The sequence below is a fragment of the Wasmannia auropunctata genome, unplaced genomic scaffold, assembly GCF_000956235.1.
Source record: "Wasmannia auropunctata unplaced genomic scaffold, wasmannia.A_1.0 LD336090.1, whole genome shotgun sequence".
NCBI classification, from domain to species: Eukaryota; Metazoa; Arthropoda; class Insecta; order Hymenoptera; family Formicidae; genus Wasmannia; species Wasmannia auropunctata.
The window spans coordinates 2,789,340-2,808,329 of record NW_012026800.1 but is presented as its reverse complement, the minus strand read 5'-3'; the positions used below and the strand labels follow the sequence as shown (position 1 = coordinate 2,808,329).

Below are 18,990 nucleotides of genomic sequence, written 5' to 3'. Positions count from 1 at the left end.
CTTTGCATTTTTATGCCGATTTCTATATATAAACTACACTCAATTTAATCGCTTTACACAATTACATCTCATTTTCTCATTTAACAATAAATTGATATAGAAAGCACTCGTGCGCTTGCGAAACATATATTCGTTAAACATTTCACATAATTACTATATAATAAAATATATATAGGTATATATAATATATTATATCTGCTTATATATTTCTTATATTAACAAAGAAATATCTATATTTATTTTTATCAATATTATATAATATATAATACACATAATATAATTTAATAAGAGATATATTATAACGCAAGTCTTATGCTTAAACTGAAAAAAAGCTGAAAGTAAATTCGATCGAGATTAAAATTAATCTGGATGGAAATAGACATTAAAGTTATTCAATATATTCATCTGACGCGCAATAGAAGATAATCGGCCGCTTCTTGCCGTGCGGAATACAAGAATTCGAGGAAGCGGAACGGCCGAGACGGTAACGGGAGTACACGTCTCAGCGGGAGGTAAAGCGAACCGGAGTAAGCTATACTGATTTAAAAGCGCGTTTTGATTTCGACCCGATTTCAAGCGAGCGTCCGATTGGATGGCGGCACAGTGCGCACAATTTCGTTCTATATATGTCGCGCGGTCGCGTGGGACACGTCGTCGCTAGCTGCAAGAGGGACAGAAGTCGAGGCGTATAAGATAAGGGGAATTAAAAATCGCGAACGCGTGAAGCTCTCGGCGATCCACGTACGCGATCGCGGATAAACAAGACGTTCGTCTCGTTTTCCCTCCCGCGAGATCGTATCTTTCTCACGCGCCCGTTTCTCCCTCTAACAAGTGTGCGAGAAGGTGCCAGGCGTCGCGCCGTCGTCGTCGGGACGCGCGATCCCGCTACTACCCGTCCCGAGAACGTCGGGCCGCGGGCGCGAGCTCGAAAGTGCCTTCTCATGGAGAATACAACGCGCTCTCGCGTCGCGACGTGGTGATTTAGGGGACACCAGCTGGCGAGACACTCGATCCGTCCGATGCGCGTGTGGCATCGACGGGATCCACGCTTGTCAGCGCAGAGATTATATCAACACACATGACCGATGCTCTTTTCCTGTTTTCTCGTTTTTTTTTTTTTTTTTTTTTTTTTTAGATGGCATCGCGAATGTCGACGTAAAATCGAAAGAAAGGAGGAGAGGGACAGCTGAGAGGAGTCGTTCGACCCGCGCTTCCACAAAAGCCGAGATAAATAATCGAGGAAATCGTCGGGCGCGATACGTCGAAATCGACGAACTTCCGCTCTCTCTCTCCCCCTGCTCCATTCGCGATGCGCGGACGAGTCGTCACCTGCTGTGCTCCGCGCATCATGGCGACGCTCAGCTGGTAGTGACTCGACTGCTGCTAGTAGCTAGTAGTGCCTGCTGCTGGGCTGAGTACGAGGGGCATGTGACGGCCTGCGTTCGGACGGCTATTGCGACGGACGGCTGCGTTGCGTGTCACGGATCGCGTTGGCCGAGCGTCCGCCGAGCGTGCTGCTCACGCGACGAGTCGACGGCGGATGTTGTCGCGCCGCGGCGAGAGCGGCGGTCCAGGTGAAATGGCAAGGAGCACGGCCGTGCGCGCGTCGAACGTCGCTGTCGCGCGTCGCCCGCACGGGTTCCTGTAATCGCTCGCGCGCGGAACGGGGAGGCGGGATATCGTCGCGGATCTGCGTTGGACGCGCGAATGCGACGCGCGGGCGATCTGCTAACAAGCTGACAGCTCCAGTCGACAGTGAGAGAGAGAGAGAGAGAGCGAGAACCATGGGCAACTGCCTGAAGCGCACCGCTGGCAACCAACAGGACAATACCACCCTCCTGAGCAACAATCCCGAGCCCAACGTCTCCACGAGCGGATCCTCGCAGGAGGGCCTCGGACCGCCGATCCCCTACAACGTAATTCACGTACATCGCCATTGTTGCCTTTGTCATTGCTGCTTGGGTCTTATCGTCCCGTTGTCTCGTCGGGCCCCGAGACGGTTTTTCAGACTTTCTCTAACCTGTCCGCGATTTCTTTCCCGTGTTCCGCGTCCAAGTCCGTTTCTACCAACGCTATTAACTTACCCTTTATCTATTTTTGATTCTTAGAATTAGAAGAGGATGAAGAGTAAGTTGAACCTGAGATTAAAGTTAATCTACATTGGTAGAAATGATACTTTGTCGCGTTCAGCAGAATGTTTATTTTGCAACTGTCGGAGGTTTTTCTCGCTCAGGTAGAACTGTTTCTCCAAATCTAAAAGTGTAATCCAATTGACGGGAAGTGTTTATTAAGCGCTGACTTCTGCTGAACGCGACCGTTTATTTGAATGCATAATATAGACCTGATTTTTAATACAAAGACTATAAATACAGCTTAAAAGACTAGATTTCCTCTATGATACTCTTTGATATTGATCAAACGTATTTATTTTAGTCTCTAATGTGGTATTGTTTTTTTACAACTGCTGTTTTCATCAGTAATTTCTACTTTAACGTTGATATAAAATTAAGATAAATGTACAATAATTAATTGTAGAGACATTTACTTGCCAATTTTTCTTATAATCGTGGCATCTACAACAAAACGTGGAGGATTCTAGAATAGATATATATTTCTATATACTTTCACGAGTTCTAACAATAAAAGAAGCGAATAATATCGCAGGGTTTTAATATTAATTAATTTCTCCGTTCCACAGCAAGCGGCTTATTATCCGTCGATCGCCACGAGGGAACGTCACTTGCAGTCCACCAACTTGAACATCGGCCGCGGAATCGGCGTCAACCTGGTGCAGAGCACCGGCTCGGCCGGTTTGAGCGAGGAGGAGCAACAAGTGAGGATCGCGAAGCGCATAGGACTGATACAGCACTTGCCGATGCGCGAGTACGACGGCGCCAAGAAGGGCGAGTGCGTGATATGTATGATGGAGCTGCTCGTGGGCGAGGAAGTGCGCTACCTGCCCTGCATGCACACCTACCACGCGATCTGCATCGACGACTGGCTGCTGCGCTCGTTGACCTGTCCGTCGTGCATGGAGCCGGTGGACGCGGCGCTAATTAGCTCATATCATCCGACTACTTAATACCGGAGTGACACGGAGTTTTCATCGGGAGTTTAGCCGTACGGCGAATCGTGGATTAAAATTACCAGGCTAAACGTGAAGCGCAATTGAAAGAGAGAAAGAGCGAGAGAAAATAAAGAGGGAGAGTCACTTTTGCTATAGAGCGTATAAGGGCTTCTGGATAGTAGAGAATCGCGTGTTAATGTGATCCGATTGTATTTCGCCGTTGCACACGATATATATATATATATATTATATATATATATATGCGCGCGCGCGTGCTGTTTAATATAATAATCTCTACCACACACGAAGGACACATCCCTCTCGCAAGTGTATTCCTTTTAGATCGTTTCCTACGAGAAGGTGAACCGAGGAGACTTTGGTTTTTAATTAAATCCCAGTAAACATCACGGTCCCGAAATCTTTTTCCGTAGCGAGTTTTAATTGCTTTGTACATTGATTTCCCAATTAGTAGAGGAAGATGAGGCGGCGGCTCGATGTAAAGTGTGCAATAAAGCGTTGAGTAAGCCTTATGTGTGCACCGAATAGGTATAGTCGAAACAATAAGTACATATATATATATATATACATATGCGTAGTAACGAGATAATAAGTGCGACACGTGCGGAAAATTATTACGTCTTTTGTATTTGTCGTGCGGCTCTTTGTGTAACGCATATGTTCTACGTACATGCTCTTGGCGCGAATGTTTGACGACACGCAAATTTGCGTTTTTCCTTTTTCGCTCTTGCATAATCGTTTTTTAATCGCCTCCTCGAGCCCGGACATTATTAACGTACCTTATTGTCGGGTGTAAAAGTAAAATGAATCGATAATTTTAAGCGTGAAAGGTAGAATTTGTTTCTTCCGGAGTAGTCGATAATTTTAAGCTTAAAAGATAAGAATTTGTTTCGAATGCAAATTGCACGTGCAGTGGACACGTGCGCAGTGTCCGACGGATTTTTCTTCTCGTCTGAAAACCGTCGGCGTCGCGTCGGGACGACAGTCTGCTTATATATTTTCGTGACGAAAGGGAGACTGTCTCGAACGGTACTCGCGTGTTTTAATTTTCTCCTTGATGCCTCGCGCATGTGTCGTTACGTAAATCGCTTGGAATCGCTTCTGGCCGCGACGAACATTTGAACATTTTTTTTTTTTTTTCATTTAGATAACGTGTACAGTGAGAGAGAATGCTTCAATTGTATGCTATGAACGATTAGCGGTTTATTATTACCGATAGTGCGGGTACATGTATAGCAACGAATAGAAAGAGCAAGCAAAACAGTAAACACGGAGAGAGAGATAAAATGCGATAAATGATCCACACACTGTTGAACACTACACGCTAGTAATGGGCTACGTAACTTAGATTCTGTTGTTAATTTAGTGGAGCTTGTTAAACTAACTCTTGCTGCAGTTACAGTAAAAGCAGTGGACACACATTTACCGTTCTGCTAAGTAAAAAATCTTTACAGAGGTATGTACAGTCTCGCGTAGTTTCATACATCGGTGTATAATATGCGATAAATAGTTTTACCGACTTGGAGCAAAGTAACCTTTCGAATCGAAGAGAAAGAGAGAGAGAGAGAGAGAGAGTGAGCGGGAACGCAATTATAAACGTTTAATTTATAAAAAGAGGGGGGGGGGTGAGAAACTTAACAATACGGTACCGCTAAGTTTTTTGTTTTAAATGGGAAAATGATGCTGTGAAATAGTGATTTATTGACGAAGTACAGAGGTATATAAATAATGATTTAATACGCAAATATAAATATTTAGTAAGAAAATTTTTGTGTTTCTGGAAAACTGTCCATCTCGACACAAAATTCCTCGATCGCGCTCCGATCGAACGTTTAAATAATTAGAGCTATATTTGCAAATTCTAAATAGAGAGTAGCGTAATTTTATAAAAAAAAAAAAAAAGAAGAAGAGATAAGCCGAGGAAGGCTAACGTTACGAACTTAATTCTATATGGATCTTTCTAAGGTAAAAAAAAAAAAGAGGAAACAAAAAGGAGATATCTGGACGGTTTGTCCCGGTGAGATAAGCGCGTTACGTCGCTCTAATCAATGTAATCGAACACTGCGCGATTAATCGCGGGGCATCACTGACAATCTGCCGGGCTACACATTATTAATCGTAAGTCTCGATAATGGCAATTGTATTTGACTTGCGTTTGGGAAAGATGATAATAAATATTTGATTGAAAAAAAAAAAGGAGAAGAGATATCTTCCAGCTGCAGTCGAGTCTGATTTTTCCCGCAAGAGTCTACCTACGTCGTTGCGTAGAATTGCGAAAACGATCGTAAATTAAGCTCAATCACAGGGGGAGATTGAATTAAACGACACCACAATTATAAAAGTAAAAACGTGAGAATTTTAGTGTGTATTACATTATTACTTACAGAAAGAAATACTTATATTGAATACGTAGCGCGCCTGTATAGCGTTGTTAATGTCACTATTTACAGTTACGTTTCATCAGAAATCTCGAAACAACTGCGGATAACCGTCGTGTTTTTTTTTTCTTTCCACTTAGAATTTTAAATGTCGCTAAAGAAATTTCATTTTTCATTCCGTAATAGAGTACGAATAATACAAAATGCTAACCAGAAGTATTCTCCAATATCGTCGACGCTTGCAAATTTATATTTTATAATTGTATTTCTCGGCTACAAAATATATATATTTTTTCCCCTTACGTAAGCTGTACGAGACCAGACCTGACGACAACATATAATTTTCTACGTGTTACATCTTTTCTGATTTGCCGCATTGTAATTCATGCGAGAGACTAAAAAGAGTTTTCTCTTTTAAATTTCCTCCAGAATTATCGGAAGTGTATAAGCAAGTCGTCCAGTAAAACTCGATAGGTCGGCTCTTGCGAGCTCGATGCTTGAGATATGTACAGATTTCTCAGGTATTTCATCAAAATACAATATAAAATTACATTTACAGGTGTGTGACTGGAAATTGTACAAATAGCTCTCGAAGTATACATATAAATATTACACTAGTGGTATACATCAATATGCATGCTCTCATTATGGTGCTTTGGCATGAAATGCAATTCATTTAGCACCACGCGAATGCAGCCTCGTTTTGAGACAATCGATGGAAATTTCGCTGTCTTTGTTCTTTTTTTTTTTGTACTACTCCGACTGCGGATTGTGTAACTACCAAAACTTGGGCTGATTCGTGAACACAGACGGGCGTTAAACGTCCGTCTTGCAATTCCAGCTATATTGAAAAATTTCGCTAAAGAATAAGAAGACTAATAAATAAGAAAACGTCGTTCGTCTTCCGGAGTTTCTTTTTTCCAAGCCTTCGAGGATCGGCGGAGTCAGTCCAGCCGCGTTGCGTTTTACGGGACGGTATGCGGCGATCTGTACACACACTACACACGATATTTTACAGATGGCAAAATCTAACTAGAGCTCGGAGAGTACTTCGGTTCATACAATTTTGTACACACGCTCGATCGACTTGGCGATTCGAATCCCTCCCCGAACGTCCCCCATTATCTTACACGAGGCTGTTGCCGTTGTCCACGTTACCCTCGTAGAAGGACTCGCATTTCTCGAGTAGACGATGAACCGGACTAATGTTGTACGGAAACAGGTTCTTAGACACCAGCCGATCGATGGCCAGCCGTAATCTTATTAGCACCGTCATGGTGTCGTCCAGCTCGCGGCCGCAGCACCTGACGAACTCGTGCCAATTACGCCTAATGTACTTGAGAAATCGCAAGAGGTACAGCAGGAAGCAAGTCTCGTTGCTGACGAGCAGATCCAGGAGAACGTCCGGGTCGTGCGACACAGCGCGGATGAATTGCACGAAGGTCAACGTGGGGCTGAGCATCTGGCCCAGATCGTTCTGCGGCGGTCCGCGGTAGAACAGGCCCACGGCGACGTCCAGGCAGCAGACCATACCCTCGATCAGGAAGTCGTCCTGGTCGTGAAACATCTGCACGACCCACTGCGACAGCGGCATCTCCGGATGGAAGGGCATCAGCGCCTTCACGCACTGATCCAGCTGGCGTAGAACCTCGCGGATACTCCTCTCGATCACCGCCATGTCCTCGTCGAGATCCTCGGCCTCGGAGCCGAGGGACGAGTCGCTGGAGTCGCTGCGCGTCTCCCTCACCGTCACGGCGACGCTCTTCAGCACGAGCAGCACCATTTTCTGCAGCAGAGGACGATCGCCCTCGCCGGTGCCGCCGCCGAACCTGCCGGAGCCGTGACGATACGGCAACGCGTCGAGCAGCCGCCAGTCCTTGACGGCGCGCACGATCAGGTGCGCCAGGGAGCACGGCTCGTCCGGTAGTACGTCCTGCAGCGCTAGCGTGCTGCCGTAGCACAGCACCTCGTTGAAGAGCCCGAGCAAGTGTCGCCAGATCACGCCCGGCACGTTGGCGTTCAGTAACAGCACGAGATTGTTCAGCTGCAGGTAGAAGGGCTTGGTGTCGATCACGGAGAGATTGGCCTTCACCGAGATCACGGTCTCCCACAAGTGTAGAAACGTGATCACGACGGACGCGTGTTGCGGCGTGTACGCCCCGAGAATGTCATTGAACTTGGACACGAGGATGGTCCACTTGGACTCGAGCGCCTTCACGCACATCGCCTTGACCGCCGTGCTATCGAAGTCGGTGATGACGAACGTGTTGCAGTCGGGCGGCGGCACCGACGTGTCCCCGTCCTCCAGCGGATGTATACTGCAGTCCTTGTGCTCGACCACTCTCTTGACCACGTCCAGGGTGAACAGCATCTGGCTCGGGCAGTGCGTGTTGACTAAGGACTGCGTGAGCCTCTCCAGCCAGGCGACCTCCACGTTGTCTCGCGTGACGATGAAGAAGGACGCGAGCACGCGACTCGCCGCGTACGACACGAACTTGTCGGTCGTGTAGGACAGGTCGATGATCTGATCGACGATGCCGTGCTCGTTCCGCGCCACCGCGTCGCAGACGTCCATCACGCGCTTGCACATCACGTTCTTCGCGTTCTGCCTGATCGCCAGGTCGAACAGCAGCTGCAGGGCGCTCAGATACTCGAGGATCTGGTCCGTGTCCCACTCGGGCAGTACGGCGTAGCGGATGCTACCGTCGGCCTCCTCCACCGTGAAGCTGGTGAACGGCTTGCGCAGACTGCTCTCCGGCATATTGCACAGGCACCGCGCGAGCAGGCTCCTCTGCAGCTCCTCGATGTCGGTGAGCCCGTTCTTGGCGCCCGCGCTAATCTCGATACGCTGCTTCTTCTTAACCGGCTCCTCCATTACGTCGACTGGAGGACAACGACGACAGGGTGCACCATTAACTCTCGTCAAATTAGCTCTCTCTCATGTAGGTGACACCGCGGAGAGAGGAGCAGCAGGAGTAATGACGAGTCAGTCGCATTCTGCGTCAGCCCATTGTAGCCAGAGGATAAGCAGGCCCATCGGGAATACCTGTTGCGAAAGTCCGTGATGTGAAAAGAAAATTTTAAAAACATTTGCACGAGACTGATATTCTAAAGGGACAAAATAATTACAAGAGAAAAATCAAATAATCATTTGTTTACCAATAGCTATGGTAAGCATTTGCCCTCTTTCAAACTTCAGTTCCTTCATATTTATATTTTTGTATTTTTTTTTAATTTATTTACGCAATTACCCTATTTTGTTATTGCCGCGCGAGCTTAAATATTGTATTTTTATATTTTCCGCACTTTTCGTGCGGGCGCGGAGTCTCCTTGAATACCAGTAACACGGCAGAAGCGCGGTAGACGATGACTGGTGTGTAACACCAGAAGCCAGTAGGCAACAGGCGAACTTACACCATAAAATTCCCAACGCGCTATATCCTCGTCGAGGGGGGCTGCTTCCTGGGCTCCGAGACGACGTCGCGCACGCAAGCTGGGTATCCCTCTCGGACACGCTCGACGACGCTGGGCCTCCGCGAGCTCCGTGAATCGGCGTGAGACTCCAGGAATGCTCGTACCAGGCCAAGAAGGGGGCCCCCTTCAATGGCAGCTCTGGCGCGCGCAACGGGACGAACGTCGGCGATCGGCGATCGGCGACGCCGACGTCTCGCTGTCGGCCGGGCTCTACCTGGCGCTCGGGGCGGCCCCGAGGGGGATTTTCGATCCGTACACACGCGAGGGGAGACCCGCGGTGTCGCGTCGCTTCGCGTCCCCCGTTCCCGTTCGCGTCCCCGTCGCGTCGCGCTGGGGACACGGGCGACGGTCCCCGTTCCCGGCGCACGGACGTTACGCGCGCGGGGTACGCCGAACTTAAACGTCCCACGTTACGGAGTGGGCCACCGACGGTGGTGATCCCTCCTCGCGACTAGGAAGTGACACCCCACGGAGCACGCAGCGCTCCGCACACGGCAGCACCACACGGCCAACACACACTCACTCTCGGCTCTGTTGCCACGTATACGACGTGCTACCGACGGCGACGGCGGCGGCGGTGAATAACGACGGCTGCACGTAGGCTGGGGCGATCCACGAGCGACGGCGACGATCGGACGGTGCACGTCGTCGGTCGACGACGGCTTGGGCGCGTACCGTGTCCGGTGTCGGGCGGCGAGACGACGTCGTGCCCGCGGCGGCCGCGTCGCACGCACGTATTCCGGTCGGTTGGCGTGCCTCTACGGCCGGGCATCGTGCGGAGCCGCGTAACACGGTAGCTGCCCGTCGCGCATTCCATAACGTACTGAGGGGGCGGCACGCGGGTGCTACCGCGCGGCCAATTGCGCGCGGACGCGCACGCCGTCGTGCGTGGTGATCCGCGGGCGCGAAATGCGCCGTTTATCGCCGATAAAAGTCGCCCGTGGCGAAATGCCGTGCGATAAATAAGCGCGCGATCATCGGCAACTCAGCATCGATCGGGGCGCCCCCGCCCGGCCGCGCAACCCCAGCGCCGTGGCGGCCGATTCGAATCGATTCGATCGCGTCTTTTTCTCGACATGAACGACATTAATAGGCAATCGCTCAGTAATTCGTCAATAACGGAATCGCGAAGGTAAAGAATTAAAAGATTCCGCTTAAAGTTGAAGCCCATATCAGACTTGTACGCGCTATATAGAAGTTGACGTTTGCGAAGATTGAAAATTAGAATTTGATTACTCAGATAATTTTATTTTGTAATTATATTTTTATTTCTTTCACAAAATCTGCATCTGATACACTTTACACGATTGGAATTCCGCTATCTCGAAATCGGTATTTTATTATTACATTATTGGTTCGTTTTAGTGCAACTAACAAGACGGCAAGTTCTGTTAGTTAAAATATTAAAGGAAATTAAACTGTTAATTAAATTGAATTCGTAAAGGCCAAGAGCGGAGCGATTTCTTTTCGGAAACGATTTCGGTTATCAAATTCTTATATCATATGAACATATACACAATCGAGTATATTCAAGCCATTAGAAAGAATGTAATAGATGCTTTCCAGCAAGAGATGACACTGTAATACAGTGAATCATTTCGTCTTTGTTTAACATTGGCGAGCAACAAGAATGTAACAATTCACTTTGTCATTTGTGTCTCTTGCTGGAAAGCACACAGTGTTAATAACAACAAAAAATTGACTGAAAAATATATTCATAGTTCGTTCTTATACTGAAAAATGTCTTAAGTAGTCTCAAGATGTCATAAAACACAGAATCATATTAATCTATTTATGACATTATTTAAAACGATTTTGAAGAACGTTCCATGAATGTAGACTTTAAAGAAATATCCGGGTGCTGTCGAAATTGTACTATTTACCTCGTGCCTTTTGAATCTTGTAAATTTTTTCGGCTAGCAGATGGTAATATTCTGACCGAGAGTTGGCCTTTTCATACATGTCATCTTCCATCTTCCTCGCGTATGCGACCAAGAAGTTGTGCATTCTCTCATCGAGCATGGCTTGCGGATCGGGAGTCGGGAATATTGCTTGAACCCTAAGAAAAATAAATAGACACGCTACAACATACCGAGACGAATTCCGAACGAGAACGCGTTATTATACGTAAAACTCTTATTAACAATTTAAGAACGAGATGGTTCCTGAAATCTGGAGTGGCGGACAAATGCCACTCTTTTGTTCCTTGCACTGGCGACGCCGTAACTTGACCCGCTTGAAGACCGCTTGGAAGCTGCAGATCTGCTAATCTATTTTCCCCGCTTATCACGCCGGGTTGCCCGGACTCGTTCAGTCCGAACGTTTGCATATTAACAGACTGCTGTATATTGGCAGCGACCGCTGCGGTGGATGTGGGTCCGGTCGTCGGTACCGTCTGATTGTCGGCTACCCCGACCGTACTAGAATCGGAATTTAAAGGAAGAGATACGTTCAGAGTGACTACTTGTTGTTCAGCACTGACTGCCCCGACCGTACTAGGATCGGAATTTAAAGGAAGAGATACGTTCAGAGTGACTACTTGTTGTCCAGCACTGACTACGGATTGTCCCGGTGCAGCTGAAACATTAGCAGACACCGGATACTTGCTTTTTGCGCAAATCTAATACGCATCAATCTTATACTGTTTAACAGGATATAAAAAATATATTTTTACACAGATATAAATTTGAAAGAAGCATTAAAATTTAAAAAAAAATGCAAACAGTTAATAGATCTTTATAATAAAATGTGCAACTTACTCTGTGTTTGAGGTTGCGCTAATCTAACGTTGCCCAGTGCTCCTGGACCTGTCATGCTGGGAGCTGGCATTCTAACGCCTCTATCAACGTCTTGACCGGGCAAGATCCCCGGTGTTGTTGTTGGACATTGAATCCCTAAAGCTTTATAAGCTTCATAAGGCCATCTCATTTCGAATGGACTTGTATTTGGCTGATTATTTAGTTGAATTGCAGGTGCTAACGAAAAGACATACATATAACGGACGTATAATGTAAATGTATGTGTATCTTTAAATAAATGCTATTTGAAATATCTGCTAAATCATAGAAAACAAAAAAAAAACATTCTGTTATTATAGGGATCTGTTATTTTAGGGATTATTTTTCAGAGAGTAAAAATCTGATGATGCAAAAAAATGACAAGTGTTTTCAAATGTGTTTACCTTGCGCAACATTCCTGTTTGCTCGTTTTATCGGCCAGCAGACTGGGCAGTCAATTCGATTACAGTGATTCCAATGACTGATGATCTGTCGAGACATGCTACAGTGTGGCACAATACATTTCTTTCCGGCTTGACAATTTATCAGGTGATTTAAAACGTTTTTCATGGTTTTGCAGTCCGGCAAGGTGCACCGTCTTATCTCACCGTTCGCTTGACTCTTGCGTCGTTGGCATTTTTGCGCATGCAAAAGTAACACTAATAGTTGCCGTATAAGTTCACATTTTTGTGAATCGGGCGTTGATTTCGCATCTAAAGCACCAGACAACCCAAAAGACAAGGTTTGCATTGAGCATAGATGCAGTGTCGTGACGCGTTTTACAATAGGACAAGCTAGAGATTTAACTCACCCGTTGGAGCACCGGTACCAGGCATTTGTCCTTGCGTGGCTTGCTGCGGACCTGGTTGCCCTCCGGTCGGCGCACCCGATTGAGGTTGAGCTGGGCTTGGTGCTGGTGATTGCGCTTGTTGCCCTAACAACCTAACTGGTGTAAGAATATACCATGGCCCTAACATTCTGTTGTCCTGATTATCTGCGACGTTCATAATGCCGGTCGGTATCGATAAATCTGTACGCAATATATATATACATATATATAATATACATCGTATATGTATATTGCTAGACAATCCAGAAATTTAAAGGGAGTAATTTTAAGCAAGTCCCACCGAATAGTAAATTATATATGCTCCTCTAACTTCTTGAAATTACGATACACCTTCCTCCTCGTGCTCTCAGGCAAGAATGATCTGGTCATCTGGAAGCCGCAAAACGCTCTTCCCGCTGCTCGCATTCCGTGCGCGCGCATCCCGGAACCGAGGGGGGGGATGGAAGGGAGGATTTCCTGGACGGTTTTTCTCCCCCCTCTCTTCACCCCGCTCGCTCGCTGATCGTCGGGTCGGATGAGTCGGCTCGTCTCCCGGTCTCCGTCATCATACGCGTCGACCGTGTCGTGTCCGGTCGGGGTCGGTCGGACTTCGGTGACCGGAGTTGCAGTCGCGGAAAATGGCGTCGTCGAAAAGCCACCGGTGGATGGTAGACTCGGGCATTCTGCGTAAAAAGAATAGCGACGAGGAACCGCAGGAGCTGTTGGTGTTCGGATACAGCTGCAAATTATTTCGCGATGATGACAAGGCGAAAATGATTGATCAGGGAAAGCATTTGATACCATGGATGGCCGATAACACGTTGAGGATAGACAGGTCCGTTTCTCTAACCTAGAAACCAATTTCTCATCTAGGATATTTGTTCTCATGCATAATGTGACCGCACACGGGCACCCGTTACGTTTCCCCCGAAAACGACGAAACGTAACGCGAAAAAAAAAAAAAAAGTAACCTCGACTGACCTCGACTGCAAACAAAAAAAAAAACAACCACCAAATTCGAATACAAAAAAAAAATGTACATGTATATCAAAAATCCAAGTACTGCATTTAGAAGCGAAAAAAAAAAAAAAATAAAAAGCGGGGTCCCCCCTCTCATCGTTAATCTCTGGATAAGCAAACTGGAGACTGTTTAAGGCTTCCGCAGGTGTTCTCTCGGCTGTGAAACGTGCAGCGCGATTATACGCGTTCTGCACGGGCGCAGAGTCAGGTGCTCTGGGTGAGACGTGACGAATTGTGGCTGGCCGTCTGTGCAGCAGCAAGGTGAGACACGGCGTTGACAGACAAACGGGCAGGCTGACGCGGTTGTAGGTATTTATACGACCGCTCAGCACGGTATGTATTTGGCACAATTAGACTCGGCTTTTGCCTCGGGTGGCGCGCAACAGGGCGTTACGTTACTTGTATTAATCGCAAGCTTTTACAGTCATATGGATTCGTTTTGTTGACGTGCTCTCTATACATGCAAATGCGTTCGAATTGATTTGCATCGACGTGACAAGACTTGAGCCCGTGTCAGGCACGACACATTGGAGATTGAGGATGGCGAATTGAAGATTCGAATTCGATCGATCGAGATGATTTTAACTTTAATTTTCGTTGATTAGTCAAATTCTAATCCCTTAAGGTCGCGATTCTCAGTCTCCACTGCGCAGCGTGACAGGGGTTTTACGTCCACCGTTTCGTTACATCAATCTTTCAAATGTAACAGATGTCCATATTCGAGTATTTGTATGCTAAATTTAAAAATGAATGTAATCGAATGTCTATATTCGAGTATTTGTATGCTAAATTTAAAAATAAACATAATCGAATGTGTCACTGTAACTCAGAAATGGTGACGAGATAATTGTGTTACTCGAGATAGTTATATGTATGTAAAATTTATCGCGCGATATGATACTTTGAGAAAACGGAGATAGAAACGTTACTCGAGGCGCTCCCCTGTACCTCTGTTCTATTTCAGAGAAATCAGCTTCGTTGGGACTTACTCCTTGACTTTTAACATTTCCAGATGCCGTGACCGACTGTACATCAACGACTAAAAAAAAAAACAAAAAAAAAACAATGTCATCTTCCTCCTCTAACAGACGTATTGTATGTGTATAGGTACGATGGACGCGGGGCGCTGCCAGACTTACGGATTCACGAGCCACCACCGGGTGGTTTTGATCAGCGGACGATACTTACCGAGGAGGAACTGAAAGTAGAGCAACTCTGTGACGAGGAGCGGTATCGGTCCCTCTACAACAACGACGCGGAGGAGTCCATGTACCATGGTAACATATCTTCTTTGTCTAGAGAACGCTTTTGATTATAGGTGCTTTCCACTTGGTGACACAAGTTGACACAAATGTCATTTTATCCTTTTTAGCATTTAGTGAGTAAAACAAAAACAAAACGATATTTGTGTCAACTTGTGTCTCTTTAAATGGAAAGCGCTCTATAATATTTCTTAGACCTTGAGCGGCGTCTACAATAAGACTTAAGATTTAAGAAAATTGATCAATCACAATCGATCATTCTTCTCACGTAAGATGAATAATCCATTATTCGATTGGTCAATTTTCTTTAATCTTAAGTCTCATTGTACGCCGCTTTAGACGAAAGTTCAATCGCGAATTTGATTGCGAATCTACATTGCAGAAGAGGAGATAAAGAGGTTGCATCAGGCACTGGATTCCGAATCTTCGTACAATCAAATGGGATATAATTACAACGAAGATGAGAACGGTCATAAAGCCTCCGGCGAGGATTCTCAGAGCCCGAAACAGTCGGAGGGCTCGCAGGAGGAGGATCAGGCATTCGTGCCGCCGCCCGAGCTGGAAATTCCCGAGGGGATGCTCCTGGTAAGATCTCTTTACATTTGTCTGATTACAATTCGTGGACGTTAGATAATATAGCTATATAATACTTTCGAATGTTGCAGCCGGAAACGCAGAAACTGAATGCGATTATAATGAAAACGGCGCTGTTTATAAGTCAACACGGAAGCCAATTGGAAATCCTGATAAAGACGAAACAGGCAAACAATCCACAATTTGCGTTCCTATCGATAGACGAGCCGCTCCATCAGTATTACAAATATGTCCTCGATGCTATCAAGAGTGGAAAATATAATCCCGAAAAGCAGCCTGAGAAAGAAGAATCCGGTATGCATATCACTTTCTATAACAAGCGATGCCTTATGGTAATTATATTGAAGTTGAGTTGAAGTAATTGAAGCGACATAAAGCAGGATTTGATTACCCACACCTACTTTGATTCTACTTAGTTTTTCTTGCCGTAAGTATTGCCATAAATTTTTGTTAATATACTCTAATTGGTAACCTATGCCGTAATCCATCTCAACGATCTTGAGATGTGCGCGAGTCTCATCGTTATCCTTTCTTTCAATGGTAGAACCCGAGGAAGAGAACTCTGACGAAGATGACGAACCGTACCTGCATCCAAGTCTCGCGTCGTCACTTACCAAGATCGAAGCGGTACGTTTTGCACGGTACACATTGTCACTTTGCACGCTGTACATTAATCTGTTCTTAAAAATGCATAAGCGGTCCCTGCGCTCTCTATCTCTCGTGCGGAAGAATTTTGCGTTTGGGGGTAGTTCGAAAAAAAAATGCGAAGATCCCTAGCTGGGCCCCACACTGAATTATTTTTAATGAATGGCGATCTCTCGAAATTCACACGGATCACAATAGGATGAAATGTGTTAATAATACTCTACAACACTAATTTATGTGTCAAATATTTCTGCTTCCAGGGCTGATTCTGGTATGCATTGGATCTATTCTCATACACATTTTTATTTATTCATTTATTGCACCTATTTAAAACGTTAATCATTTCCACGCGCTCGTGCATACTGATGATATTCCAAGCAAATCCAGCAAACATTTATCATTTTATCAGACAAATGAATTTATTAAATTTAATTAAAATGTGTTAGTACAATTCAGTATTATTAAAAAGACTTACTATTTACAAGTATTTACGCGTACAAATCACAATTTATTATATATTTTTTTAAAATACGCTTTTGAAACAATGTTTTTCCATCTTATTATTCTTCTAAAGTTTGTATTTGCATTGTAGAGATATAAAATATGATAGCAACCCGAATATATTTCCAGTTTTACTTTAATGGATACCGTAGAGGATAACAATATAATAAATTTAGAATAAACTAAATATACAAAATTGCTACAAGAGAATTTTTTTCCCGTTTCTAGGCACCTAGCATACCAAGCATACAGTACAAACCGTCGGCGGATTGCGCGTACTCCATGCTCGTGAACAAGATCACGGGGAAACCACCACCATCCAAGGCACCACAGGCGTTAGACCCGGCGATGCAGTCAGTGCCGTCTGCTGGATACTATCACTCGATGCCGCCGCAGGTACGATTCTGGCAACAATCGTGTTGAAAATAGAATATATTCAAAGTTTGGCCGAAAATTTTGATTTTTTTATTATTTTCATTGTTCTTTATCGCACATTACGACTTCTTCTTTCCAGAATTATCCTCCTTATCCTACGCCCATGCAGTACTCGCACGGTCCAGTTATATACGGGTCGAACGGACAAATGCAATCGCCTTCGCAGCTCGCCATGCCGATCATGCCGAACGACGCCGCGGCCACGACGCAAACAGCATCGTCCAACGAGACGCCCGCGCCGTTGGTACCGTACGGTATACCCGTGCAAAAGCCACTGAGCAGGCCGTCCTTCATCGTGCCGCCAGCGGACGTTCAGATCATCATTGACAAGATGGCGAGTTACGTGGCGAAGAACGGACGCGACTTCGAGACGATCGTCAAGAACAAGGGGGATCCCAGATTCAACTTCCTGGAGCTGTCGCATCAGTACCACGGTTACTACGCGCACAAGCTGACGGTGTACGAGGGCGCGATAAATCCGAAGGTGTTGACGGAGGAGCAGCTGCTGCAGAAGCAGGAGCCGCAGGAGGAGAAGCAGAAGAAGCTGGAGGAGCTGCAGAAGAAGCAGCAGCGAATGGAGGAGGTGCAGAAGCGAGTGAAGATGATACAGGCGAAGAAGAAGAACGGCGGCGGCGACGCGAAGGCGAAGCAGAGTGCGGGATCCACGAAGCAGATCACCACCGTGTCGTTCTCCATTAAAAAGCCAAAGGACGGGGAGAGCACGGTGATCGAGAAGAGGAACGCGTTGCCGTTGGAGGAGAGCGACGAGGAGATCGAGAGCGACAAGAAGGACGCCAACTCCAAGCCGGGTTCGCCGGAAGATGGCACGAGCGATCCGAATTTTTCGGCTGCCATTGGAGACAAGGACCCGCCGAAATCGGAGAGGAAACCGAAGGGCAGCGACGACAAGGAGTTGGTGGATCTGACGGACGATATCCTCGAGGATTGTCAGAAGGAGATCAGGCATAAGCAGGCGCAGGAGGACAGGATCAAGGATAAGTTGGCGGCGGCCGCGCGGGACAAGTTACTCTCCAAGGAACGGCAGCTGCAACTCGAGAGAAAGAAGAGAGCGGCTATATTTCTCAGCCAGCACATCCAGACGCCAGCGCTTAAGACCGCCTCCACCACGGTGAATCCGAACACCCGAAAGGACGATTCGGACGAGGTGCACTCCGTGCCGTCGCCGTCCCTCGAGGACAATAAGGACAAGTCCTCGCAAGACACGAAGACGTGCGGTAATTCCCTGATGGATCGACTGAAGGGCGCGGACCTGAGCGGCAAGCGGCCGCGACAACGCTCCAGGAGTCGGAGCACGGACAGGCACAAATTGCACAAAAAGCACAAGAAAAAGAAGAGTTCTCATCGAAGGTAAATTAAAGTTACTTAATTGTAACATTAGCTGTGCAGCATGAAAACATAGAGCTCAAAATTTTATTGCGTTTATTCAAAAAGACATGCCCATTGCAATTACATAAGATTATTTGCTCGTAGCTCAATTTTATTCCTAATGTTCATTTTATTGAAATTATTTATTGCCAAGCTTGTAGTCTCACTTGTAGTCTTGCTTTTGAAATAACGTCTTTTTTTTTAATAAACTGCATCACTATTATTTAATTTTAATTACTTTAACGCACGCATGTATATGTTTCAGCAGCTACGACAGCTCAAGCTCCTCCCGCTCGCACAGAACCAAGAAGAGTAAGAAATCATCCTCGCGGCACAGATCCCGCTCGCGCAGTCCCTCGCACAGGCACCGGCACAATTCGCGGCGGCGGGAAAGCAACACGAGCTACTCGGACTCCAGCTCGCCTTAATGACGTCGCTAATGACTTCGCTTGTTTCAATTAGGTTTACGTCAGTAATGTATATACGTACATGCATCATATACTATTATAAAAAAAAAAAACGTATATTATACAATAACAGCGGCAAATTTGATACCACTTTTGTCATCAAGAAATACGAAGAATTTACTCTTTAATATTCCTAG

General features: G+C 46.1%; 4 protein-coding genes across 8 annotated transcripts; 2 read left to right on the top strand and 2 right to left on the bottom strand.

The window, feature by feature from the left end:
- The first annotated feature begins 1,366 nt into the window (after nt 1–1,366).
- LOC105447913 (RING finger protein 11) lies at nt 1,367–3,305 on the top strand. The gene is made up of 2 exons (XM_011686213.1): nt 1,367–1,916; nt 2,699–3,305. The coding sequence occupies exons 1-2, from the start codon at nt 1,785–1,787 to the stop codon at nt 3,080–3,082; spliced, it is 516 nt and encodes a 171-aa protein (XP_011684515.1). The 5' UTR covers nt 1,367–1,784; the 3' UTR covers nt 3,083–3,305.
- Nucleotides 3,306–4,741: 1,436 nt separating this feature from the next.
- On the bottom strand, nt 4,742–9,486 carry LOC105447912 (protein lines). 2 transcript variants are annotated; one of them, XM_011686212.1, is made up of 2 exons: nt 9,461–9,486; nt 4,742–8,509 (listed from the first exon to the last, which is right to left on the bottom strand). In XM_011686212.1, the coding sequence occupies exon 2, from the start codon at nt 8,336–8,338 to the stop codon at nt 6,590–6,592; it is 1,749 nt and encodes a 582-aa protein (XP_011684514.1). In that variant the 5' UTR covers nt 8,339–8,509; nt 9,461–9,486; the 3' UTR covers nt 4,742–6,589. The 2 variants fall into 2 exon arrangements, with proteins under 2 accessions (XP_011684514.1, XP_011684513.1); XM_011686211.1 differs by lacking the exon at nt 9,461–9,486 and adding an exon at nt 8,878–9,000.
- A 695-nt stretch (nt 9,487–10,181) lies between these two features.
- Nucleotides 10,182–12,951, bottom strand: LOC105447910 (histone acetyltransferase p300-like). 3 transcript variants are annotated; one of them, XM_011686210.1, is made up of 6 exons: nt 12,526–12,951; nt 12,119–12,427; nt 11,697–11,912; nt 11,477–11,514; nt 11,082–11,401; nt 10,182–10,996 (listed from the first exon to the last, which is right to left on the bottom strand). In XM_011686210.1, exons 1-6 carry the CDS (start codon nt 12,719–12,721, stop codon nt 10,813–10,815), a joined length of 1,263 nt encoding a protein of 420 aa, XP_011684512.1. In that variant the 5' UTR covers nt 12,722–12,951; the 3' UTR covers nt 10,182–10,812. The 3 variants fall into 3 exon arrangements, with proteins under 3 accessions (XP_011684512.1, XP_011684511.1, XP_011684510.1); XM_011686209.1 differs by having other exon boundaries at nt 11,082–11,514; nt 12,526–12,744; nt 12,845–12,951; XM_011686208.1 differs by having other exon boundaries at nt 11,082–11,514.
- A 79-nt stretch (nt 12,952–13,030) lies between these two features.
- LOC105447909 (splicing factor, suppressor of white-apricot homolog) lies at nt 13,031–18,983 on the top strand. Of its 2 annotated transcripts, none has more exons than XM_011686206.1 (8): nt 13,031–13,378; nt 14,671–14,840; nt 15,208–15,410; nt 15,491–15,713; nt 15,964–16,046; nt 16,794–16,961; nt 17,080–18,368; nt 18,652–18,983. In XM_011686206.1, the coding sequence occupies exons 1-8, from the start codon at nt 13,182–13,184 to the stop codon at nt 18,812–18,814; spliced, it is 2,496 nt and encodes an 831-aa protein (XP_011684508.1). In that variant the 5' UTR covers nt 13,031–13,181; the 3' UTR covers nt 18,815–18,983. The 2 variants fall into 2 exon arrangements, with proteins under 2 accessions (XP_011684508.1, XP_011684509.1); XM_011686207.1 differs by having other exon boundaries at nt 13,032–13,378; nt 18,655–18,983.
- Nucleotides 18,984–18,990: the final 7 nt, after the last annotated feature.

Excerpts from the sequence above, each read along its gene's own strand:
- LOC105447912 (XM_011686212.1), bottom strand. The coding sequence starts at position 8,338 with ATGGAGGAGCCGGTTAAGAAGAAGCAGCGTATCGAGATTAGCGCGGGC.
- LOC105447910 (XM_011686208.1), bottom strand. The coding sequence starts at position 12,721 with ATGAACGTCGCAGATAATCAGGACAACAGAATGTTAGGGCCATGGTAT. Across the intron at positions 12,428-12,525 it reads TGGTACCGGTGCTCCAACGG|ATGCGAAATCAACGCCCGAT; the intron begins GTGAGTTAAATC and ends CTGGTGCTTTAG. Across the intron at positions 11,515-11,696 it reads AGCGCAACCTCAAACACAGA|CTGCACCGGGACAATCCGTA; the intron begins GTAAGTTGCACA and ends CTAATGTTTCAG.
- LOC105447909 (XM_011686206.1), top strand. The coding sequence starts at position 13,182 with ATGGCGTCGTCGAAAAGCCACCGGTGGATGGTAGACTCGGGCATTCTG. Across the intron at positions 15,411-15,490 it reads TTCCCGAGGGGATGCTCCTG|CCGGAAACGCAGAAACTGAA; the intron begins GTAAGATCTCTT and ends CGAATGTTGCAG. Across the intron at positions 18,369-18,651 it reads AAGAAGAGTTCTCATCGAAG|CAGCTACGACAGCTCAAGCT; the intron begins GTAAATTAAAGT and ends TATATGTTTCAG.
- LOC105447913 (XM_011686213.1), top strand. The coding sequence starts at position 1,785 with ATGGGCAACTGCCTGAAGCGCACCGCTGGCAACCAACAGGACAATACC. Across the intron at positions 1,917-2,698 it reads GACCGCCGATCCCCTACAAC|CAAGCGGCTTATTATCCGTC; the intron begins GTAATTCACGTA and ends TCCGTTCCACAG.